The sequence below is a fragment of the Dysidea avara genome, chromosome 3 (assembly GCF_963678975.1).
Source record: "Dysidea avara chromosome 3, odDysAvar1.4, whole genome shotgun sequence".
NCBI lineage: Eukaryota > Metazoa > Porifera > Demospongiae > Dictyoceratida > Dysideidae > Dysidea > Dysidea avara.
This window is the reverse complement of record NC_089274.1, coordinates 9,177,610-9,203,888: the sequence shown is the minus strand read 5'-3', so window position 1 is coordinate 9,203,888 and position 26,279 is coordinate 9,177,610. Positions and strand designations below refer to the sequence as shown.

At 39.5% G+C, this 26,279-nt stretch overlaps 1 protein-coding gene across 2 annotated transcripts in view; it reads right to left on the bottom strand.

Moving 5' to 3' along the window:
• LOC136249264 (uncharacterized) overlaps window positions 1–26,279 on the bottom strand; it is an 81,096-nt gene that overhangs the window by 10,155 nt on the left and 44,662 nt on the right. For both annotated transcript variants that reach the window (XM_066041223.1, XM_066041224.1), the window contains exons 8-22: window positions 21,174–21,449; window positions 21,061–21,111; window positions 16,509–16,679; window positions 16,291–16,413; window positions 16,068–16,213; window positions 15,913–16,011; window positions 15,668–15,862; window positions 15,517–15,618; window positions 14,724–14,840; window positions 14,557–14,667; window positions 14,412–14,510; window positions 14,261–14,365; window positions 14,112–14,210; window positions 14,014–14,056; window positions 10,543–12,012 (exon numbers count right to left, since the gene is read on the bottom strand). In XM_066041223.1, the coding sequence (XP_065897295.1) occupies window positions 10,543–12,012; window positions 14,014–14,056; window positions 14,112–14,210; window positions 14,261–14,365; window positions 14,412–14,510; window positions 14,557–14,667; window positions 14,724–14,840; window positions 15,517–15,618; window positions 15,668–15,862; window positions 15,913–16,011; window positions 16,068–16,213; window positions 16,291–16,413; window positions 16,509–16,679; window positions 21,061–21,111; window positions 21,174–21,449 (3,207 nt within the window). The remainder of the gene's footprint in view (window positions 1–10,542; window positions 12,013–14,013; window positions 14,057–14,111; window positions 14,211–14,260; window positions 14,366–14,411; window positions 14,511–14,556; window positions 14,668–14,723; window positions 14,841–15,516; window positions 15,619–15,667; window positions 15,863–15,912; window positions 16,012–16,067; window positions 16,214–16,290; window positions 16,414–16,508; window positions 16,680–21,060; window positions 21,112–21,173; window positions 21,450–26,279) is intronic.

The window sequence follows — 26,279 nt, the reverse complement described above, 5'->3', positions numbered from 1 at the left end:
GAAGTTTCGGTGATCTAGCTATATCCAGCACCAGTAAGTATGTTGTTGTTTTACAGGTTTTTGCAATTGAAATCGTCGCCTTTGCAATTGAATTCGTCCCGTTTGCAATTGAATTCGTCGGTTTTGCAATTGAATTCGTCGGTTTTGCAATTGAATTCATCGGTTTTGCAGTTGAATTAGTCGGTTTTGCAATAGAATTCGTTGCGTTTGCATTACAATTCGTCATAAACAAAACAGCTCCAAGAAACCAACCCGTTCATTAAGAGATGAACTATTTATGCCTTGGAGAGTTACACTTAAGACACTAGAAAGTAATTGAAGCTGGTAGTACGCAAAGCTGATAGCTGTCTGACAAGTTAATTAGCTTGCTCGCGAGTGACCACACCCATCGCGAATGGCGTAGTAGAATTTGGAATGTTGCTGGAGAGGCTGTACAGGAAGAGTTATTGCCTTATATAGAGTTGTTTACTACTGTTGTACTTGAACAAGTTCTTGTAACAGCTACTACACCATGTTTTCGTGTTTGCTCCAGCAGCCATTCTTGTTATGGACGAATTTAACTGCAAAAGCGACGAATTCAATTGCAAAACCGACGAATTCAATTGCAAACGGGACGAATTCAATTGCAAAACCGACGAATTCAATTGCAAACGGGACGAATTCAATTGCAAAAGCAACGAACTCAATTGCAAGCGGGACGAATTCAATTGCAAAACCTGTAATGATGTTAGATGGACTAATGTAAAGGTGATCTTTGTAGTGTAAGACGTGATTTTAGGTGCCAAGCATCACTTTTGGGAGAATTCTTACTAAACAGTACTATTGCACTGTTCTTACTGTTGAGCACTGCAGCACAACATAATGGCATAATGATAAACTTAAAAGCATAATAGGCTAGTGCTAGAGGAGGTTGGACATGCTTAAAGCTCACCTAAAATTATTACCCTTAATTGCATAGTTTTATTTGGTGTTTCACATAGAAAGTTGGAGCTAACATGTTACAAATGACGTAAGAATATTACTTTTATAGTAACGAGCTACATGATGGAGTAGGGAGTAATATATTACAGAAATTACATCCAGATATGGTAGCATTATCTCTTTTAAAGTGCATTGTATCCAGACACATAATTGGTTTGATTTTGGGCCTAGACAACAGTGTTACAGACATGCACAAAAGTATCTTGAGGTCAAGATACTACAACTCCAATTTGGGTCAAGATACTACAACAAAGTATGTTTTTATGGCTGAACTACACCAGAGAAACGTGCATCTCGCTCATGTCACCTGTAGTTGTAGGCTGGTAGAAGGTTGGACTTACTTACCAGCTTGTAATGAACAATATCAAGACACATGGTAGTGTGTCGAGCGGCCCAAGTCGGCGCACCACACCGTGAGTATATTAACAGGAAGAAAGAAAATACAATTTTCACACCTATGTAGCTCTGTGATCCCTAATCCGATTGGAACCAAATTTGCTAGAGAAGTGCCAGCTAGTAAGGGGAGTCTACATACCAAATTTTTGAAGAAAATCGCTTCAGCCATTTCCGAGATACAAGCGAACAAAATTTTGTTTCAATTTCTTCGTTTTCTTCTTCATTTTGCACACTTCGCAAAATCCACCATAAAACACAGGGGCGGATCCAGGAGTTCGCAAGGGGAGGGGCACAAATAGACTGAGTTGTAAGTGGTTGGGGATAGCCAGATTCTCTAGTTCAGTGCTGTGTTTTTGAAGCGGCAAATAATCACCTCTTAGTAGTGTCTCACTGTTGATTTTCGCCAATTTGGCCTTTTCAGATGGTTGTGGAGTCTTAAAAGCTGTTGAAAAACAACTGCAACTTAATTATTTTTAGAGGCATTTAGTGCGCACGAAGGTGCTGGGTGACAATTTCACAGCTAGTTTGACTTTGGTTTCAGGTGAATTTGTAACAAATGCCAATAAAATGTGTATATTTTCATGAGTTTCTTGGCCAGCTGACAAAGTTTAGTAGCTATTTCAATCAATCAGAGGTATAGCTGACTCCTCTACAAAGTGAGGGATGGGGGGGGGGGGGCATTTGCCCCAAATTCCCCATCCTGGATCCGCCATTGAAACACGAAAGCGTGCTCGGATCGGGCTGAAATTTGGCACACGTAAAGGGCTCATTAAGGTGGATCTCCGTACCAACCTTGGTAGGAATTCGATGAACATTCACGGAGTTATGACCGATTATTTGCGTAGAATAAGGTTGAAGGTCTGTCACGCCTACAGGGTAAACCCCTTGGAGGAATCAGTTGAAAATTGATATGTACATGGAGCAACCATTGTAGGAGTGCCTTTTTGTGGTTTGAAAGGAATCGGGATAAAGACCATGGAGATATGACACAAAATCCAACCTGTGCAAAAATTACACGATCAATTTTTATGAATAAAAAAACTATTAGTTTTCGTGTCTACCAGGCAAACCGCTTAGAGCAACGAGCTAAAAATCAGTACGTAGCTGGAATAATCATCATAGAAAGTCCTTGCAGTAGTACAGAAGAATCGGATCACAAACCACTGCGTTATGATTCGAAAGGCAACTACGTATAGCAAATGCGAGATCTAGATACTCTAATAGAACAGTCACCCTAATCAAGCATTCAGCTGCATTTATAATTTACTCAATTATATTACATTGCAAGTTATTCTGTAGGGAATTCAGCTACAAACAAGTCACCCTGTAGTCAGATCAGCTAGAAGAAGGTATCTAATAGAGAGTTCAGCTACAAAGAAACCATCATGTAGAGAGTTCAGCTCAAATAAATCACCCTGTAGAGAATTCAGCTACAAACAAATTGTTCTGTAGAAAGATCAGCTAGAAGAAGTTACCATGTAGAGAGTTCAGCTCCAAACAAATCACCCAGTAGAAAGTTCCACTATGAACAGATCACCCTGTAGAGAGTTCAGTTAGAAACAAGTCACCCTGTAGAGATCAGCTAGAAACAAGTCACCCTGTAGAGAGTTCAGCTAGAAGAAGTTACATTGTAAAGAGTTCAACTACCATGTAGAGAGTTCAACTGCAAACAGATCGCCCTGTAGAGAATTCAGCTACAACAAATCGCCTGTAGAAAGATCAGCTAGAAGAAGTTACCTTGTAGAGAGTTCAGCTACAAAGAAACCATCATGTAGAGAGTTCAGCTCAAACAAATCACCCTGTAGAGAATTCAGCTATATACAAATTGCCCTGTAGAGAGATCAGCTAGAAGAAGTCACCTTGTAGAGAGTTCAGCTACAAAGAAACCACCATGTAAGAGAGTTCAGCTGCAAACAAATCACCTGTAGAGAGTTCAGCTAGAAACAAGTAACCCTGTAGAGAGATCAGCTAGAAACAAGTCACCCTGTAGAGAGTTCAGCTAGAAGAAGTCACATTGTAGAGAGTTCAGCTACAAAGAAACTACCATGTAGAGAGTTCAGCTGCAAACTAATTGCCCTGTAGAGAATTCAGCTACAAGCAAATCGCTCTGTAGAAAGATCAGTTAGAACAAGTTACCTTGTAGAGAGTTCATTTACAAACAAATTACCCTGTAGAGACTTCAGCTACAAACAAGTCATCCGGTTGAGAGATCAGCTAGAAGGATCACCTTGTAGAGAGTTCAGCTACAAAGAAATCACCCTGCTTCATGTTTTCTTCCTGTGGTAAAGAAAAAAAATGATAGGTTAAAAAGCCCTAAAGCCGGCCATAGGCCGGTTTTGGGTATACAAATACAAAAAGAAGTGAAATCTAATCCAAAACAGCCAAGCTGTAAAAAAAGAGTGCAGCCCTCAGAAAGGAAGTGGCACCAAATTCACCCAAATTGTTGTCATTAAAATTTTTACCATTAACCTACCATCACAGCCATTTCTTGGCCGCCACCTTGGATTTCACATCTTTTTTCACCATAGCCTTTCTGAGGGCTGCACTCTTTGTTTTACAGCTTGGCTGTTTTGGATTAGATGTATTATTACTAGATATATTAAAAATAAAAATAATTTAAATAAGAAATAGGGATCGCTGAAAAAAGCCACGAAACAAGAAGGGATCGCTGGGTTGGTCACAAATCCCTATTTGACTCTTTATACTCAAATGGAGCATCTATAGAGAGTCAAAATAGGGATTTGTGGTTTACATTACCACCCCTGCAATCCCTTCTTGTTTCGTGGCTTTTTCAGCAATCCCTATTTAAATTTTTAATATGTCTAGTTTGTGTACTTTTTTCTAAATCCATTTATGGATTATACGTTAATTGGCACATTAGTGTAGTAAGCTAACAGAGATTCCTCAGTTTAAAGGTTAACTCATTAACTAGATATCTTAATGCATTATTAATTTGTATTTATAGAGAGTCAAAATAGGGATTTGTGGTTTACATTACCATCCCAGCGATGCCTTCTTGTTTCGTGGCTTTTTCAGCGATCCCTATTTCTTATTTAAAATTTTTAATATGTCTAGTTTGTGTGCTTTTTTCCAAATCCATTTATGGATTGTAAGTTAATTGACACATTAGTGTAGTAAGCTAAAAGAGATTCCTCAGTTTAAAAGGTTAACTCATAGTGTTGCACCGATATGAGATTTATTCCGATAACTAATACCATCTTGCTAATACTGAATAATGTTTTCAAGCCAATAATTGTAGCCAATCCGATATAGTAGCCAATCCGATATAGTAGCCAATCCGATATAGCAGAACATATCTATTTTGTAGCAATTTTTACTAGAAATTTGATTGTGAAGGATCAATTTAGCTTGTTTATAGCAGGAGTATTGCTACAACAACAGCTGACAGTACACTGTAGTATATAGCATCCGTGATGCAAGAAATGCATTTGCAAACATCATTTGGTGTACATGATCATGTATTTTTAAATACATACACATATCTGTATCTGCTACCTTTTTCATTGTAGTACCAATCCGATACCGATATACAAGCCGATATATGGTTTTTCCGATAACCAATCCGATTATCTCATTAACTAGATATCTTAATGCAATATTAATTTTGTAATCTATGATAAAGACTGTATTTTCATCCTGATTTGTACACGTACAAATATAAGGCAGGTTATATTAATTCCTAGTCTACTCAGTGTTTCAGCAATCATCGTCACACTTGCTGAAAACACACTGCTATACGAGCTAGCTACCTGTCAGAAGAATTACTGATTGTGCACCTATCATACAGGAGACAGTGTTGATGACGGCACAGGAGACTTGAAGAAGAACAAGATGTCTTAGGTGTTTATTCTAACAGAAGGACAAGAATGAAACTCCATGATACAAGTTATAAGAATGGCAACTGTTAGTGTTACAATTCCAGTAGAGTCCAACTTTGTTTTCAAAAGAGAAGAAAATTTTTCACGTGATATAACAATGCATACATCGAGCAGATGACTTATAGGTGTAGAGTTGTCTAGCAGAATAGGTAGTGAAGAGATAGCTATACATTGTAGCTGTAGTGCTATTATTGTAGCAATGACACTTTACAACACCTTTGTATAAATGCACGTATGAACAAGGCTGCATGCAGCAACAACCATGTGAGTTATTGTTAATCAAGCTAAATAGGAGGAGATGGATAGGCTTGGCCAAAAAGTCTTCCTGTGCCGGTGTCTGCATGTACAAATCACAATGTCACCACTAGTGGCCAGTGGCATAGCCAGTCTTACATGATTACCAGGGATTTGGCAGTCATTACCCATGCAGGAGTACTTTAAACTGGCATATTGAGTTCCAATTGCCAGGACTTATACTGGGCTCTAACTCTGGAAAGCCTAGGTGTAGTTTGCTAGCAGCAGTGCGTCATAAAGAGGAACACCATAGGTATAGTCAGCAAAGTCTGGTTAGCATGTGGTCATAAATGCTTGCAACTGTCAATGTCACTAGCCGATCGGAGAATGTGTTAGAGCAAGTACACAGTAGCTAGTTACAGTGACATAAGCACAGTAGCACACAATCCTCCCATATAAGACTGTCAGACTTCACACCCTGTAAGTTGTTTATGACATGAATACCGGGTAGTTGGAAAAGGCAGATATGTGGGGACGCGGACATGGACACGGATAATTTTAAAATACACTTTTACATTTACAAAACAGTTATTTTTCATACCTAACATTGATTTTACAGCAGCATTCGCTTCCAGACGCAAGCGTCGATCTAGGTCTGGAAGCAAAGACTGCTGTAAAAACAGCGTTAGGTATGAAAAATAACTGTTATAGTGCTTTTTGAAAATGTCCGTGTCTATGTCCAACCGCATCCGCCCTTTCCAACTACCATATGGGAGGGTTGCTGATGATATGTGGTTAGACCACAAAATATTTTTAAATGGTAGGGTTGTAATAAACACCCCACCCAACCTTTTTTGTGTGTGAAAAGCAGCCATGATATCAGCGCTACCATATATCTTCCCCTATAATGGACAAACAAAGCACTCACTGTGGTGGCTAGGAAGAAGAGTAAACTGGATGCCTTGCATGTGCGCTTGAATGGCTTCTTGTAGCAAAGACGGGAAGCTCACTAAAGACCCTATTATGATGGTCTTGTTAGGTAAAAAAGTGCTGCACAACTTCAATCTGCCATCTATTAACGTTATAAAGACTATAGTAGAACAATACGCATCCCTGAGCACACAAGATCCTGTAATTTTGTTCTTCTACAGCTTCTTCTGTATACGGAACAGCAGGCAATGGCGAAGAACTTAGAAATTTATTGAGGTGGAGGCTGGTTAGCGGTCTATGGAGTACGGGTTAATTAATGGGTCATGGACACGTGGAAGGACTCAGTGAGTAAGGCTGTGTAGTTTTTATCGCGAAAAAATGGAAGCTTTGACTGAACACGAGTGAAACAAAATAATAATAATATTATGAATAATAATATGAACAACTCGCGTAAAATTCACAATTTTTGAATGTTTCCAACTTTCGTCTAGACCATTTTTTATTGCTATATGACCATTTGTCTGAGTTCAGTATTTGACAATAAGCCTTCTGAGTGTTGTTTTATGCTCGAGTTTGCTTTCTAAGGCTGGTTTTAGGTGACTGCTCTATTAGGATTTTCAATAATTCCACTGCGATCCCTATTATGAACCCACTGTCGTGGTTCATGACTAGTAACAGCCCTTAGAGTAACAAGTAATCTAATCCAAAACAGCAAAGCTGTAAAAAAGAGTGTGGCCCTCAGAAAGGTTATGGTGAAAAAAGATGTGAAATCCAAGGTGGCGGCCAAGAAATGGCTGTGATGGTAGGTTAATGGTAAAAATTTTAATAACAACAATTCGGGTGAATTTGGTGCCGCTTCCTTTCTGAGGGCCGCACTCTTTTTTTACAGCTTGGTTGTTATGGATTAGATTTCACTTCTTTTTGTATTTGTATACCCCAAAGCCGGCCATAGGCCGGCTTTAGGGCTTTTTAACCTATCATTCTTTTCTTTACCACAGGAAGAAGAAAAGATGAAACAGGGTGATATCTTTGTAGCTGAACTCTCTACAAGGTGATCCTTCTAGCTGATCTCTCTACCAGATGAATTGTTTGTAGCTGAACCCTCTACAAGGTAACTTCTTCTAGCTGATCTTTCTACAGGGTGATTCGTTTGTAGCTGAATTCTCTACAGGGAGATTTGTTTGCAGCTGAACTCTCTACATGGTAGTTTCTTTGTAGCTGAACTCTCTACAATGTAATTCTTCTAGCTGAACTCTCTACAGGGTGACTTGTTTCTAGCTGATCTCTCTACAGGGTGACTGAACTCTTTACAGGTGATTTGCTTGCAGCTGAACTCACTTACATGGTGGTTTCTTTGTAGCTGAACTCTCTACAAGGTGACTTCTTCTAGCTGATCTCTCTACAGGATGACTTGTTTCTAACTGCACTCTCTACAGGGTGGTCTGTTCATAGTGGAACTTTCTACTGGGGGATTTGTTTGTAGCTGAACTCTCTACACAATGGTTTCTTTGTAACTGGGGGATTTGTTTGCAGCTGAACTCTCTACACAATGGTTTCTTTGTAACTGAACTCTCTACAAGGTAACTTCTTCTAGCTGATCTCTCTACAGAACAATTTGTTTGTAGCTGAATTCTCTACAGGTTGATTTGTTTGCAGCTGAACTCTCTACACGATGGTTTCTTTGTAGCTGGACTCTCTATTAGGTACCTTCTTCTAGCTGATCTGACTACAGGGTGACTTGTTTGTAGCTGAACTCCCTACAGAATAACTTGCAATGCAATATATATATATATATATATAATTCTATAATGGAGTAAGTTATAAACGTAGCTGAATGCTCTATTAGGGTGACTGTTCTATTAGAGTATCTCGATCTCGCATATGCTACACGTAGTTGGCTTTGGAATCATAACTCGGTGGTTTGTACTCCGATTCTTCTGTACTACTGCAAGGACTTTCTATGCTAATTATTCCAGCTACACACCGATTTTCAGCTCACTGCTCTAAGCGGTTTGCCTGGTAGGCGTGAAAACTAATAGTTTTTTATTCATAAGGCCCCTATTCGGTGATTATTAGTTTCTCATCCGGCCTTTCTAATTATTATGATGCGGGTGGGAGGGTATTACCATTATGCCATTATTTTATAATATTAACCGGCACACTGATGTAAAGACCTTGTCCAAATTGTCTTTCTTTCTTACTACAAACATTTCCTTCACCAGCTGATTCTACTTTTCGTGATCGCCAACTGTTTTTCGACAGTCAACTAAAAGCCTGCTTTGATGAAGTCAATAGAGCACGATTGCAACTGGCACTGCAGCAATTGCTAAGGAAAACAATATTTCTCCTGGCGATATATAGCGCATTGTAGTGTTCATCAACAAAAAAAATTATAAGTTTGGTATCACGTGTTCTTCTGAGCATGCACAGAGTAAATAATGGCTTACCATGCGGTAGCTTAAGAAGGATGCGGGCGGTGGATGAGAAACTAATAATCACCAAATAAGGGCCTAAAATTTGATCGTGTAATTTTGACACAGATTGGGTTTTGTGTCATATCTCAATGGCCTTTAATTGGATTCCTTTCAAACCACAAAAAGGCACTCCTACAATAGTTACTCCATCTACATAGCAATTTTCAGCTCATTCCTTCAAGCGGTTACCCTGTGGGCGTGACAGACCTTCGACCTAATTTTACGCAAATAATCGGTCATAATTCCATGAATGTTCATGGGATTCCTACCAAACGTGGTACTGAGATTTGCCTTAATGAGCCCTTTACGTGTGCCAAATTTCAGCCCGATTGGAGCACGCATTCGTGTTTTATTGCGGATTTTGCAAAGTGTGCGAAAAGAAGAAAAAAACGAAGAAAAAACCCCAACTTGGCTGTTCATATCTCGGAAATGGCTGGAGCGATTTTCTTCAAATTTGGAATGTGGACTCCCCTACCTAGCCGGCACTTCCGTAGCAACTTTGGTTTCAATCGGATAAGGAATCATGGAGCTACAAAGGTGTGAAAATTGTGTTTACTTTCTTCCTGTAAATATACTCACGGTGTGATGTGCCAGCTTCTTGGGCCGCACGACACACTACCGTGTGTCTTGATATGTAAATAGTTTTTTTGTGAGCAATATGCAAGGGCTGGTCACGGTTAAAATTGTGTATGAATTTTTTTTTTAAATTTTTAAAGAATGTTGTAAAAAAATTAAGATCTGAGCTTAAAATTTCAAATTAATTTCAGAAATTTCAAATAAATTTATAAATTTCTGATAGTATTATGATCCAAACAATAATTAACTCCTGAATAAGATTAGCTACACATACAGTGATAAATAACTAAATTAAGTGCAATACACTATTGCAGTTGTCTCCAGCAATTTCAGAACCAGTCTATACTTCTTTTATAATACCTTGCAAGATAAACCTTTCAAAGCAACAGTTACTCATCTGTTCAGCAATATTTGACGGTTAAATCTAAATCTTAATGTAGGCCTTTAGAAATGCAACTAAAGCCTTTAGAAGCAGCTGTAATAATCACCTTTAAAATGTCAAAATGATAATTATTTTTACAGGCTCCTATTGCATATTATATGTTCAGGTAACAGTTGTGGGGATGAGGGGGAGGGATATTCTTGTGTTTATGTAGAGTCAGGCAGTTGGCATAAAAAGCTATGCCAATCTTTCTCCCTCCTTTAGGTATGGTGGACATGTTCTGGCCTAAGCACTGTCGAGTTCATGTGAGATAAAATGCTATCACATGTTGGCTGTGGATGTCACTTTATGACATAAGGGCTGACTATCTGACTCAACTACCAATATATGTAATTTTTATAGTAGGCTAATTATTTATAGTCAAGGGTTAGTAGTGTACCGTATTGCACCAAACTTTAGCAGGTAAACTCTTTGACAGCTTTGACAATTTGCTTGCAGTTTTACTCATAAAATCTACCTTATTGGTATTCCTTAACACAAATATTGAAGTATTTTGTCAAAAATTTACTCGTCTAGTTACTCGGTCATCTGATTCATTAAAATTTCCCATGTTAAATATTCACAGATAAGAAAGTGACTAAATATTAATATAATGATAGTGAACACTTACTAGGATCAATGATTGTGCCGATATCATGAAAGAACAATAATGCTACTGAAGGATCATCAATCCCATACTTCTTAGCCCAGCTTCCTACTTCTTCACGAGAAACCAGACCCCCACGATGTTGCTCACGTTCCTTAAAGATTTGGTGCTCCAGTCGAAAGTAAGAAATGGGGAGGTCATCTGCATTACCAGGGTGACCATCACCAAGACGGGACAATTTCTCTCTAATGACATCAGCCCCACTGTCATCTCCTCTGATTGAGTTCTCCACTGTAGCTACAATGCTGCCTTTAGCAAAAAATTGTAACTGCTGCACATAACATGTTTTATCAAACTGCTCCTTCATGATATCTTTGATGTAGCCATCCTCTTTTTGGGTAAGAACATTAAGATGATTAGGGCCAGGGACATTGTATGGTCCTCGGTGGGTCCCCACCAACACCACTTTAGCATCAGTGTAAACATGTATGCTATTGACCCAGAACTTCAACTGCTCAATGCATTGGTCCCTCTGGTGCTCATCAAGAAGATGACGAACATTGAAGGCAGCAACATAAACAGCTCTGGAAGAGATGAAACAATGATGCATCGGTTTGTAGTGATCTTGACCAGCAAAATCAAAGGATGAAAACTTTAGTGGAAAATCAGGGATATCTTTTGGGTTCTGTTTCTTTAACTTGACTGCCTGTTTTGCAACATCTGTTTCAGTACGATCGGGGCCACTGGGCACATTTTGTGATGGTTCTGCAGGTGGAGGAGATGTTACTGGTCTTTGCTCTTTAGGACGGCTCACAAAAGCTGAAGGATTTTGCTGTACAGCTGTAGGTGTAGGATGTACATCTTCCTTCTTTGATATTTGAGGAGGTGGAACAGGAGGAGTTGCAGGTTGAGGTAAAGAGAAGGTAACTGGGTACATTGGCTGACTGATAGGTCGTTGATACATGGGAGGAGTAGGTCGTGGAAGGTTCACGGTGGGTTGATGGAAAGTTGATACAGTTTTAACAATCTTTGGTCTTGGTGCTGCAACAAAGACTGGTGTAGGCTCATCTTGCACAGTTTGTAGTGTATACTTCTTTTTCAGTGCATCAAACTGTTTTTTGAGATTGCTTAGTTGCTGGGGAACAAACTGTTTCTTGCTACGTTTGCTAGTAGGAAGCTTTGGGTCCGGTAAAATCTCTACCAATTTTCTAGCTGCAGCATCTTTGTACTCTTGATCACTCTCCATGGCCTTCTTCTTCCAATTGTCAGTATTTATAATAGTTGTACTAACAAAGTCAGTGGCAACTCCTTCTGTTTCATCGTGCTCTGGATTAAATTCATCTCCAGTCAGTAAACTGAGCAAACTGGTTTTGCCTACACCAGCTTCTCCGAGGATCATTAGTTTACAACGAGGCATCTTAGTTTTTCCTTTCCTAAGTTCCATCATGTATTTTCCAATGGCTTCCTTTCCTAGTCTCCTGATCTCAGCAGGAACTGCATATAATGAGTACAAATGGTAAATATAACCAATAACATGTAATGGACAGATATCCATTTCAGGGGTGGATCCGGGGTTTGGCAAGGGGAATGTACTAATGTACTAGGATAGTAGGTATATGAAGCAGGAGGGTTGGGGGTACATCCCCCCCCCTAGAAGCTAAAGGTTTTGTACGTTTCAGGACCAAAATTTTTGATGTAGAGTAGTCTTATGATAATACTGTGTTTCCTTTTATAAGTGACCTACACTGATCAAGAGCTGCAGGGATCAGTGACAGTTATGAGACATTGTCTTACAAAGGACCATGTGCATTTAATTTGCAAAAAAAATCTAGCAGGCTAGCTATATAGGTAAGTATGACTATGGGATGGTGCTACAGGTGAATGTTATCAAACTCATGATAAATATAACTGTGGTGGGTGACTGTTCTATTAGAATAACCGCTGTATTAGAGTATCTTAATATTTTTGGGGATGAGAGATAGGATCTGCCACAGCATTTAGGTTAACCCTTAAAATTGCATAGGCTGATACATTGGCTGCTACGCATGGTTGTAAACAAAGCGTTGTAATTATCAAAGTGATTATCCTATGGCTACGCAATTAATGTCATTTTACTTGTGATGTAATGAGGATTAAAATCATACCTAGGGATTTACCCTACAACAGAAGTACGACTATGACGACCAAAACATGCCGTGAAAATAAATTTCAGTTTATAAGCATGTAAATCTTTACATACCTTTAGAAAATGGTACATAACTTGGTCCTAGTTGATCCCATTCACTACAAATAACCGTTTGCCGATTTGCCATTCAATGGGGAGTAAAGCCATATTATACAGCTCACATGAATTCTGACATTAATTAAGATGGCGGAAAAAACGTGGAATGCGACGTGACAATAAAACCAGTAACCACTCTTCACCACTTCATACCAAGTAAGCCATTGTTATTAGAGTGGTTATTTAACCTTCCCCTTGTAGCCCAATGAACAAACTTTTGTTTGATATCTGGTTTTAGGCTAATGGATTTAGGCAGGCCAAGTTAGCTGGCCATCTAAGTTTGTTTTGCATAAACACACATTCTTCAAAAGTATTGTGCAACTTTAAGGGTTAACTGAAGCCCATACATTGAAATACTTTAATAGAACAGTCACTTTTTAATTTTGGATAAAGGATATAGATAACAAAGGTCAGATAAACTGAGGGACTACTTTACAATCATGTATATTACTACTCATTTGTTAAAGTTGTATCATGGTAAGGTATTAAACCTTATTGGACTATATGTAGGGACTATATAAATTAGTTCACCCTCATTTTGTTATAGCAACATCTAATTTACACACCTGTATACAACATTACTGATAACCATACTACTAGTAGAGGCCTGCAATTAAGAAACCACTGAATTTCTCTTTGTTGATAACTACACTTTGATTCTGAAAATGATTTCTTGTCTATAAACACGATAGCATGATACAAGTATAGTAAGACCTTAATTGCACCACTAGAGGGCATGGAGAGACAGTCAACTAGCCAGTCAGAAAAGGAAGCTGAATATAGCAGCAGCAGCAGCAGCAGCAGCAGCAGCAGCAGCAGCAGCAGCAGCAGCAGCAGCAGCAGCAGCAGCAGCAGCAGCAGCAGCAGCAGCAGCAGCAGCAGCAGCAGCAGCAGCAGCAGCAGCAGCAGCAGCAGCAGCAGCAGCAGCAGCAGCAGCAGCAGCAGCAGCAGCAGCAGCAGCAGCAGCAGCAGCAGCAGCAGCAGCAGCAGCAGCAGCAGCAGCAGCAGCAGCAGCAGCAGCAGCAGCAGCAGCAGCAGCAGCAGCAGCAGCAGCAGCAGCAGCAGCAGCAGCAGCAGCAGCAGCAGCAGCAGCAGCAGCAGCAGCAGCAGCAGCAGCAGCAGCAGCAGCAGCAGCAGCAGCAGCAAAAAATGAGTCATTAAGGACAGCACCAAGAACATCTTTTTTTCTCATGTTCATATTAAATTTTCCTCACTTTTGTGATCTTTAAACTGCACATCTACAGGACATTCCCCATCCTATTGAACCAACCAAATAATAAAATGCCATATATATGTACTACTACACACAGACCTTGTTCTTTATTGTTTCATTAGCACCATTCATTATCAAAAGACCCTGTACCTTGTAGCTCCCTCTCTTGTAGGCTATGTGGAGTGCAGTTTCTCCATACTGTGAGGGTGTGTGGTAATTAGAATGTGATAAAGAGACTGAGAAATGACCTGCTCATCTTGAGAGTCGACAGGGAAGTCTTCATCTTCCAGTATTATCTGAGCAATTTGACCAGCATCGTGTAATGCTGCTAAGTGTAGTGCATTCTTTCCATCCTGTAACAATTCTTATGCAGAGACAGCAATATGTAATCCTGTTTACTTGAGTGAGGGCAGTCACTTCATTACACTTGTCATATAATAACTTGAACATTTCTGTCTTCTGATATTCACAGGCAATCAAAAGAGGTGTGGCTCCTTTCTGCAGTTTATAATATAATGTTTCACACTACAACAGCCACACCCACCTTACTGGGCTGGTTAACATCAGCTCCATATAACGACATGCTATCAATTAACCACTCCATTACTTTAGTGTTGTCTTGAGCACTGGCATGACATGCAATATTCCATCCTTTCTGTGGGAGGGGCTCATCATAGCAAAATGTACATGGTATGGTCTCCAGCAGGTTACCTTGTCCATTTTAGGCAAGGAGGGCAGAGAGTGACTAGCCTCAGCTGCAGCAAATAACAACTTGAGACATGACAAGTGGCCATTCCGAGCTGCCAAGTGAAAAGCTGTGTGTCTGTGCTGTAAATCAACGATCATCAAATTAGGTTATAACAACTTACAGCAGAGCAATTCTGAAAGTTACAGTATGGAGCTCATAATTGTCCCTAGGGTGACACACTAGACTACAAAGCAAACCAAATCTTTGCTTTATATGCGGCAACCCTGAATATGTGAATAGATACCTTCGTATTGCTATTGTCATTGTTATATATAACTATCCAACTAGGGATGTGAGCCATAAGTACTAGGTTTTATTGGCGTTAGTATGGTGTGCTCATCTCACATGTAATCCCACAGGACAATCAACCTTCTTGGGTACATAAATGTCTGTGCATGCTGACCATACTGTTGACAAGCCTGAAAGTAGCAGGAGCTAGTAGAAATATCTAGCTAGATATGTCATAACTATAGGTGCACTATTCATTGTAATGACCCTGAGTATTTAGAGTCTCACTGTTATAATTTGCAAACTGTACTGCTGCTGCTATAAGAATTGGCTGCAATGCATGACCCAGCAAATGCTAAAGATAAAAATAAAACATAGGCTAGCTATGCCATTTTTCCATAACTAATGCATCAAGCTGTTGCTGGCACTGAAGCATTTTGTTTATCACTAGATACTACACTAATGCCATAAAATTTAAAACTATGATACCATCACACACCAGTACTATGCACACCACAATACACTAACCCTAGTCACGATGGCCACATCACATTCTCTCTCCATCACTAACACATGAACGATATCAGTGTATCCATGATCAGCAGCATAGTGTAGTGGACTCCAACCATGCTGTGTGCAGACAGCTAATTACCAATTCCACCCCTCAAATTGTCCAAACCTTGTTCTTCCTATTGATGATGTCATAATTTGAATTACTTGGCTGAGAACGCTGTGATTTGATTTGTTGTTCTCGATTATCTTGATTCGGGTTAGGTAGTTTTAATTGTTCTACTCGGACAATATTGATCATGTATAACACTAGTTCCCACTTGTCCTTGATGACAGCTTGATGGAGTGGAGATAGCCCTGTTGGCTGTAAGGTAAACAGGATGACATTCCAGCCCTTGTAACATCTTATTATACCTTGTATTTGATCCCAACCTGTGCTGGTGTCATTACTGATGTAATCATATCCATTGTACAATCTAAATCAACTGCAAACCAAAGGGGAGTGGCTCCATCCTGCAATAGCAGCACAGCATGATCATCACATCACATATGGGATGGGACTAGCCTACCTCATTTTTAATACTGTTGATGTCCACACCAGTCTGAAGTATCTCTTTTATCAAGTCAAGATAATTACAGTGGATGGCACTAAACAATATTGTGTGTAACTTCTCTTGATCTTGCTTTGATAGTCGTGAGTAAAGTGAGTTTTTATCTGTGGACATGGCTTGTCACATAAACACATATACGAACATGCTATAGCTTTACTAGTAGGGGGTCTAGCCTACTTACTTCGTGTTGCCTGTGATCTAGGGGATACGTGTAGTGAACTATTTGTCTTCAATTTCTTACTGGCCGCCGCCACATAATCCTCGTCCACCTCATCTTCTGACCACCTCATGATCGAGTTGACACCTTCAAATAAAATAAGATGGAACATATATGAGTAAAGTGAGTTTTTATCAATGGGCATGGCTTGTCACATAAACATACATATGAACACACTATACCTTTACTAGTAGGGGGTCTAGCCCGCTTACTCCATGTTGCCTGTGATCTAGGGGGTACGAGTGGTGAACTGCTTGTCTTCAATTTCTTACTGGCCGCTGCCACATAATCCTCTCCATCTCCACTGTCCTCACTCACCTCATCTTCTGACCACCTCATGATCGAGCTGACATCTTCAAATAAAATAAGATAGAACATATAGATGGGTAACACTTCTTTTCTTCTCCCCTTCCTCCGCCATAGCTGCATAGCAATGCTTCCCCCCAGGTGCGTGAGACTACTTTTTCTGAGGAAACCCAAGCGTATTAATTAAGGGGCGTTTTATGACATTGAGGTGGAACACAGGCACAGATGTTGTAATGGACAGGATGATCAGATGATCATCAGTGATGTATAGGACTGTACGCCGTGTATGTTGGTAGTTGGCTTATTACCCTAGAGACTGCTAGGGACATTATTAACAAAACCTCGTGGGTGCACTACCCATCCCCACACACACACACACACACACACACACACACACACACACACACACACACACACACACACACACACACACACACACACACACACACACACACACACACACACACACGCTGTTGTTCATTACTAAGGCTTTGTAGAGCAAGTGCTGTGTTCTGTGTTTTTCATCCATTGTTATAAGAGAGAGTGTGTAGTGTGTGCTTGTACCACTCTGACCTTATTGTCTTGTGTCAGAGCTGAGCAATCATGGAACCTGTTGGTGGCATGAGCCCAATTGTACATGCCATAATGGAACTCATTACCAGATGATTTTCTGCCCAGTTGAACTTGTAACATTATTTGTAGTGTAATGATTACTTGTCTGTCTGTGCAGTTCAAAAGATCTATTAGTGGAGCACTTGTGGCCTCCCTAATATGGTCACTGGCACTAATCTACATCACCTACTCCAGTACTGATACTAGTCATGTTAATTACATGACAATGGATCACATGATGATGGGTCAGAAGAATTATCTGCATTTATATCATGATGTCATGAGGAAGGCAGCATCTATTGCAACAGACTTGAGTGAGGAGACAAAAAAGACAACGACAACCACTGTTCCCAAACAAAATAAACTTCCACAATTAAAAATGAAAAAGCCCCCAAGTTTAACTTTGGTGTGGTTGGCAAGGAAGTAATAGACTAGTAACAACAACAGATGATTCTAGTGATATTAATATAGTGAAGCAGTCAACCAGTCGGGCACCATTGTTCATCAGTGATAAACCAATTGATGTTAAGGGTGTGTTGTATTGGAAAGAAGCCACAAAGACTCACAATTCCTAGAGGAGCAGGAAGAAAAAGATGACATGCCTTTAATCAGTACACTAGTGATAAGCTTGGATATTTCAAGGAGACCCCAGACACTAGACACATCCTGTAAGTAAGCACCATTGTGTCATTTTGTATACATTGCCCACAATATTAGATGTTATGGACTGCCTTTTGGCATACCGCAGTATGTACAATGCATTCTTCGTGGACTTACTAGTGTCCTCCTTTGTGTCCCATTGATCTTTGCTGACAGGAAAAGTGTCAATTTAGCGGTAGCACGTGATGGCTTCCCTTTGTACAGAAATCTTCCACATTTTTCACAGTGGTTACTTTGATTGCAGGGGTGCTTTTTGAACAGTTGTTAATGCATACTGTTGTGTAACAGGTTGAACATAGCTGACAATGAAGCATAATGGATATTTCACTTTTCAGACGATTATTGATATGGCACGCAGCACTTTCTTTGATGCGGTATGCATGGATGCATAATGGATAGTGCTGAAACAATTATTCGGTTGACCATTGGGTCGGCGTGACACTATTTGATTCGTTAACACACTATTCAAATAATTGTTAGCACTTTGTACACTGTATTCAGATGGAAAAACCAGCCTTGAAACTTAAGATTATGAATGAAGTGATGTATTTATGCTGTAAAAATTCTATTTTAGAAAAGATAGAAATAGCTCGTAGGCTTTACTTTGCTTTACCTTACTCCCTTTTTATTGACATGCTATGTTCCTACTCTAGTTGAAAATTCCAAAACTTTTTGTGTACTGGCCATGGAGAAACTGTACAAAACGTTAAGACCCCACAGGTACAGAAATGCTCCAAATCTCTATTTTGGTTTTAAAAAACCATGAATGTTCAAGGTCAGTTCAAGGGGGAAGTCTTACACATGGAAACAACTACGAGGAACAAGACATCTATGTTGTCAAGAGTCTTTGCAAGCCTCTGATTGGTCATTCAACCATAACAGCCCTACAACTAATGAGTAGAGTTAATACAATTGACTCAGTGAGGCAGCAAATAATGGATCACCTTGCATCCTGAATTGCTTCAAGGTCATGGTACTATTGAGGGAGAGTACAATAATTGTGTTGCTAAACCATACATTCTTGCCACTCCCCCAGACAGGTACTCATTCTACTCAAGTCCAGTGTGGAGCAAGAACTGAAATGTATGCAAGAGTTGGGGGTAATCCGTAAAGTAGAAGAACCTAGAGTGGTGTGCTGGGATGGTGGTGGTGGTGCCAAAAAGCAAAGGAGAAGTATCCATATTATGTGTAAATCTAACTAATATAACCAGAATGGAGGTCGGGCAATGTTGACTATTTTTCACGAAGTTGCCAAAACTGACACAAGAAACATCCAATACTATCATAACGCATTTGAAGTCTATCTTTGTAAGACACAAGACCCCCCAAGAAGTAGTTATGGACAATGGATTGCAATATTCCTCTAAAGAGTTTTATTGGTTCTGCCAAACAGTACTTCTTTAAGCACACATCCAGTCCCTACTTTCCACAGTCAAACGGTGAGGCAGAACAAGGATTGCAAACTGTTACTGAAGAGTTCAAACGCTCCGTATATTGCCCTTCTATCATATAGAACAATTCCTCTACCTACCATTAGTTACAGTCCAGCTAAACTACTAATGAATCGTAAATTAAGCAGCACCTTGCCAACTATGGGGCATGCACTGTTACCTAAATTACCTGATGATTCTAAGATCAAGAAGACAAACAACAAGACATGAGAAGCAGAAAGAGAACTTTGATAGTAGACATCAGGCCCGCAACTTGCTTTCACTGAAACAAGGAGACATAGCTATAGTGTGGATACCTGGTCACAAATGTACTGGTAAAATTGTTTCTGAAGTTGCTCCAAGATCTTATACAGTGCAAATGTTGTAAGGAACACTCAAACAAAACTACCATCAGATTATACTGTCACCAACAACTTTTGGAGATGAATCAGATGTAATCCCAGACATATCTATACACAATGAACCTGCTAGTGATCAACCAACTGTAAGTGAACAATCTTCACAACCTTCTTTTCCTTCTGTACCACCAACTGATGAAGCTGTACACACTAGGAGTGGATACTTCCACAGCACTATAGACCGGATGATTGCTAACTAATAGGTTATGTTTTATGGTTGTAACATATAATTTGTAAGTAAGGTAACTTGTATTTAGTAGGCTATGTTATATAGTTGCGTGTAACGAACCCTTAAGTAAGGGGGATGTAGTATAAGTATAATATATGTTATGTAATAATGTTGCACCAATAATCATACAGTACCGTACTATATATTAGAGGATTGGCCAAAAATTTCATGCAAAAACCAGCTTCATGATACCATCCTGGAGCCTTTTTGGGTAGGCATAACAAAGCCCAAAGGTACCTTCAGTATGATCCTAAATGCTTCCAATGAAATTATTTAAATAAAATTTGTAGAATTTTCTACTTACTGCCTGCCTGCCTGCCTGATGCATTCAACTCAATAACAGCTAATGCTACAGGCTTGATTCGTTCAATGTTGCTTCGTCCCGAGATGTACCTTTTGGCATACTGCTTTACATAAAATGCACACATTATGGATCTACCTTTGTCCTCCTTTGTGTCCCACTTCTTTTTGTTGACAGCCCAAGCTGTTGATTTGTGGTAGTGTGATGCATGGCTTCTCTACATTCGTAAATGGGAATTGTCTGTGTTTTCTGTGGTGATTGGATTGATTGAGGAGACGCTTCTAATATTGTTCTTCACTTGTATGCTGTGTACTGAGCTGAAAATAGGTGAAAGCAAAGCGTAATAGCAACTGCACTTTCAAGTCAGTAACTGATAGCTGGGGTGCACATTCAGACGAAAACATTAACTCTGGTGCCATCTTTTCTTTTGATGCAGTATGTGTGGGATCACCAGTCATAATAATGTTACAAAAAAGTAAACAAACAAGTATAAAGAAGAATTTTTAAAGTTTGATTAGGGATCATAGACTGAAATAGGGATAAGATATCCACTATTATATCTGGAGGTATAGGTGACCCCCCCTTGTTTCCCAATTTTTATATAAATTGAACATAAAATTCCTAATTTTCCTTACACTTGTTAAGACATATATAGTACATGTGTATTCTTGTATATTCATTGTATCAATCATGTTTTGTGTCTAACAGTTGTATCTGTCAAATCACCAATAGTACACAATCACATGTGGTAATAAAATAAAAATCAGCCGGACTAACCGATAGTATGGAAGTTATCTGATTGACTATCACTGGGGACACTGCTGGAAGCTACAAAATTAATGTTCATTGAGTAAATCATGGTGGGTGCACACAGCACATAATTTACTCACTATATAAATTATCAATGGGATCAAGCCCAAGTTCCTGTCGTCTAACATTAGTAAGAGCAACTTCCAGTGTTTTCCAAGTAGCTTTAGGATTTGCCTTCAGCCATTTGTCAAGAGTCTTCTGAAAACAAGGCACGCTTTGATCGTTGTGATCCTTTTCAATGGTATCCAACACATCAAAGTTCAAGTCTAACTCTACTCCAATATCTTTCCATTTTGTGGCATAACTTTTCTTAGCAACATATCTATTGAGATCTTTCATTGTTGGTAGATCATCCTCTACAAGTAATAGATTTTTTTAACACGTACATACAAACGCACAGACACATTTACACTGTAGTAACGTTAGATTATATAGAACAACAGTTCAATAGCACATACTCATCATTCATAAACTATACAATTTGCAAAACATGTACAATTACAATAGTGCAAGTGTACAACTATTATTACATCATGATACTCTTCCATCCTTACAAAAAAATCAAGATATACATACAATCACTAAAAGGATTACAATAACTAAATATCAGTCTTAAAATGTTGGTCATTCAGGTGGTTTGATATTTCTCCTGGGTTGTCCTGTAACTAGCTCACCGGAAGATTCACCTGGATCAGTAAATGGGAACAGGTGATAATTATCTCTTCAACTCAGCACAAACAAAAACGGAAGGAAGCATTGTCTGTCACTACAGAAGTAGGAATAGCATGAGTAGCAAACAGGATTCGAAGTTTATCCATGGTCACCTCTGAGGTTGTTGATGATACTGGAAATACATATAGCCATTTGGAGTGTGCATCTATGAAAACTTGTTTTCCAGAGTACCTGCACAATCAAGATGTAATCGTGACCAGGGTTTATATGTCCTTATCAGTGATAGGCCACCACATCAGGGTGCATGCTTTGAATGCATTGTGAGACCACAGTTGAAATTGACTTGTTAGGATTGAACAGTGTTTGTAACAGTTTGTAATCTGTATACATGGTAAACTGTCTATCGTATAAGTAGGAATGGAACTTTTAACCCCACACACTAAAGAAAGCTCTTCTTGCTCTATCTGTAAGTGCTTCTGCTCTGGTTTGAATAGCATATACAATTGGCTTCTCTTCACCATTGGGAAAACGGTGAGACAAAACTGTCCACCATTGAGAAAACGGTGAGACAAAACTGCCCCTAATCTATACTGGGATGCATCACATACCAGTGTCAATTCTAAGGTTGGACTAAGACAGATGAGGAGGTTAACATCTCTTTTGATTGCTGAAGTACTTTCTCTTGTGCGTTAGTCCATAACCAAGCTTTGTTATTTTGAAGCAGGGAATAAAGGGGTTTCAGCAGTATTGAAAGGTTAGGTAAAAATTTACCATAATACGCTAGGATGCTAAGGTAAGCTTTCAATTCAGACACATCCTTTGGTGTACAGTGGAACCTCAATTATCCGAACCCCTTGCAGTGCACAATATAACAGTCGGCCATCAGCCAATATCCGACCAAAATGGCACATTGGCCGCTCAAAACAGGTATTGAGCGGCCATTTCTGCCGACCAGTTTTTTAAAAATTATAATTTGTTTGTATCATGCATTTTTAATACAATAATAATAATTTTACAAGTAACGCTTGCGGGTTGTTAGTTATCTCGTCGGCCCAGCTGTGAATCTGTCTTCTCTTCATCGTCGAAGAAAGGCATTGATATGCATGCGCTAAACAAACATTGAGAGTAGGTTCAATTGTGGTATTCGATTTGTCAGTTTATGAATTTTGATGAAGAGGAGCAGGGGTTCCGGAGACACATCGAAGAGGAAAGTACAATACTCTACATTTCAGAAGTGGCAGCGTGAATTTGATCGGGAGTGTAAGACTGTTACCGGCTGGACTGTGAAACCTTCGTCGAAGGTGGAAATAAGGTAGTAAGGAAGCTGAAATGTACTGTGTGCACTAGGTTTCGACCACAAATCTTGTGTAAGCGAAATTTCAGTGATCGATGGATATCTGGGGCGGAATCTGTCCGTACTAGTAATATACGTGACCATGCATGCTAGTAGTGAGCAGCATAACCATGCGATGGCTCTGCTGCAAAGACAGACAGCAGCAGCAACAGGGCAGAGTTCGACGTCAAACGCTCCCATCGTTGTGGCTTTGACTAGTTTGTCTGAGGACGAAAAGGTAAGATTAAGGCATAAGTTCGATATAGTGTACTGGCTTGCTGTGGAAAAGATCCCATTTCGGAAATTTCCTAGTGTCTATGATCTTGAAGCTCGACATGGTGTAAACATCGGGACCACCTACACCACTGAAACTGCTGCAAACTCCTTTATAGGTTACATTGCTCAGGCCAAGAGAAATGAACTAGTTGTTAATTTGCAGAAAGCTAAGTTCTTTTCACTGTTGTTAGATGGTTCGACTGATGCTGGTAACATAGACAATGAGCTTCTATTAGTAGTGTGGTTTGATAAGGATGGAGTTGGTGAAAAGGTTTCTACAAGGACTAGCTATTTGTACATCAGTAGGCCATCAACAGCAACAGCATTGGGCATATATGATGTGGTTCAGGCAGCAGTGCAGAAACTTGGTATTCCTGCAATTAGTGGGGAGCAATGTACCAAACTGGTTGGGATTGGAACTGATGGTGCTGCTACTAACATTGCAGGTGCTGGCTTAAAGGGATTAGTGAAAAAGGAGTTGCCGTGGATATTTTGGATGTGGTGTATGGCCCATAGGTTAGAACTGGCAGTAAAAGATGCTTTCAAAAAAACATCATTTGATCTTGTTGATAAGATGCTGCTTAGACTTTATCTATGATATGAAAAGTCTCCCAAAAAATGTCGACAACTAGAGGATGTAGTTGTAGAGTTAAAAGAATGCCTGTCAACTGAAGATGGTGGGACGAGACCTATCAGAGCTAGTGGTTCACGATGGATAAGCCACAAATGGAATGCGATGAAGCGTGTCCTCTCTAAGTATGGTGCGTATACCAGTCACATAGCAGCTTTGTCAGAGGATCCTACTGTAAAGTCAACCGATAAAGCTAAGCTCAAGGGTTATTATAGGCAGTGGATTAATAGCAAGTATTTGCTTGGCTGTGCACTGTTTGTGGACCTTCTTACTCCTTGCACCATACTTTCAAAAGTGATGCAATCTGATGATCTAGATATTCTTGCTGTTCTAACTAGCTTATTAAGGTCTGTGAAAGAATTGACAAATTGAGTTCAATACATTTGGACAGGTGGCCCACGTATGCAGCAACACTCCTTAAGTGTACAAATAACAATGGAGCCATATCGTATCAATCACAGAAGCTAGTGCACTTTGATGCTGCAAAAAATATACTTTACTAGCACTTACAAAGACTATTGTTCAAAAGTCAGCAATTGCATTAAATCTAGGCTGGCATGGTCTGATCTCCAGTTAAGGGATATAATTTTTGTCCTTGCCACTCAAGGCTGGCAGAAATTGTTAGATGAAAGTGACCCTTTAGAAGCTGTAGATAGACTTGTAGAAAAATTTTCAATTCCACTTAGAAAGGCCAATGTGTGCACCGAGGAAATTCATGCTGAATTTGAAAGTGTACTGCAATATGCTTGCCAGTACATTTCTTTGTCAACAACGGAGTATCGTGCTGTTTGGTGGCGCCTTTTTCATGCACCAGTTGCATCAGAATGGCTTAATACTCTAGCCTTGGTTGAGCTTTTGTTTTCTCTGCCGGCTTCAAATGGGGTAGTAGAGACAGTGTTTTCCCAAGTCAATGTAATCAAGACTAAGAAAAGATGTTCACTTTCAAATGAATCACTTGATGATCTGTTGACCATAACTAGCGCACACGTTCCACTGACAGATTTTTGTCCAGATGACGCCATTGATCTTTGGTGGAAAGAGAAGGTACGTAGACCAAACCAGAAGGCAAGACGACCCTACAAGAAATGAAAGCGTGCTAGCACCAGTTCTAGTGCTGCTACTACTAGCAGAAGTTCTAGTGCTGCTACTACTAGCACAACAGATACCATTGAATTGTTGTCAGCAACCTCAACCTCTGAGTCTGATTCAGGTTCTAGCTCTGATGAATCAAATTTACTTGATGATTAGGATGACTGGATAGATAGTCAATCAGACTGACTTTCTCTTCTAAACTTCTAGCTAAGTAAATTTTTACTATTATTGCCAACTGTTGATTCATATATATATGACTGAATGATTTGTAAATTATTATTATAATTATAGCTACCTACTCGTGTAAATATATTCTATAACTATGTAGTTTATCAGTGGCGTAACTGAACCAGGGCCCGGGTGTCAGCAATCTAGTCACGCCCACGAAATTAGCAATAGAGTAGTAGAAAAAGACAACTTCACCAAATGCTCGATCAAGACCTTGACAACAGCACATTTTTGGCATCGAAACAGCTATATTACCTTTCATTATTGTAAAATCGCTTCAAGTTGACAGGTTATCGGCATAAGCGCCTCTAGAAATAATCATCGTTTCAATAATACAACTAGAGTCATTAATCAATTCCCGGATGAATTTATATCCGGACACCTGTAGCAACCAAACAAACAGCTCCATAGCCCTGATATTTGCAGCATAGGAGGACATATGGGTTGGCACTTTACATACCAAAAATCACTCCAATCGGTTGAAGCAGGTAGGAATACAAAGCCCACATGTCTGTCCGAAAAAATGATCGATTACCAGACAAAAAAATCTATATCCGGACAACAGCTCATAATTCCGCAAGGAAAGAACCGATTGCCGCTAAACTCTAGTATATATAACTTTAGTCTATGTTAGTACCATGATAAAAATTTGGAGTCTGAAATGTACACCAACTGGCAGATACAGCTTGCTAAAGTTCACCTACTCCAACGATCACTATTTCCAGACACTTCATATCTAGCAACTATATGCTTTAATGCATCTGCAGTCAGGCCCGTAGTCAGGGGGTCCAGAAGAACCGCCCTCTTAGAGAAAAGGTCCACAATTTCAGCACAAAAGGTTCACAATGTCAGCAAAAGGTCCACAATTTTGTTAGCTATACAAGTCCCAAGTATTCAGTAGAAAAGTCCATCAGCTGTAGTTTACTAAATACCATTATAAATAAGTAGCAGTAG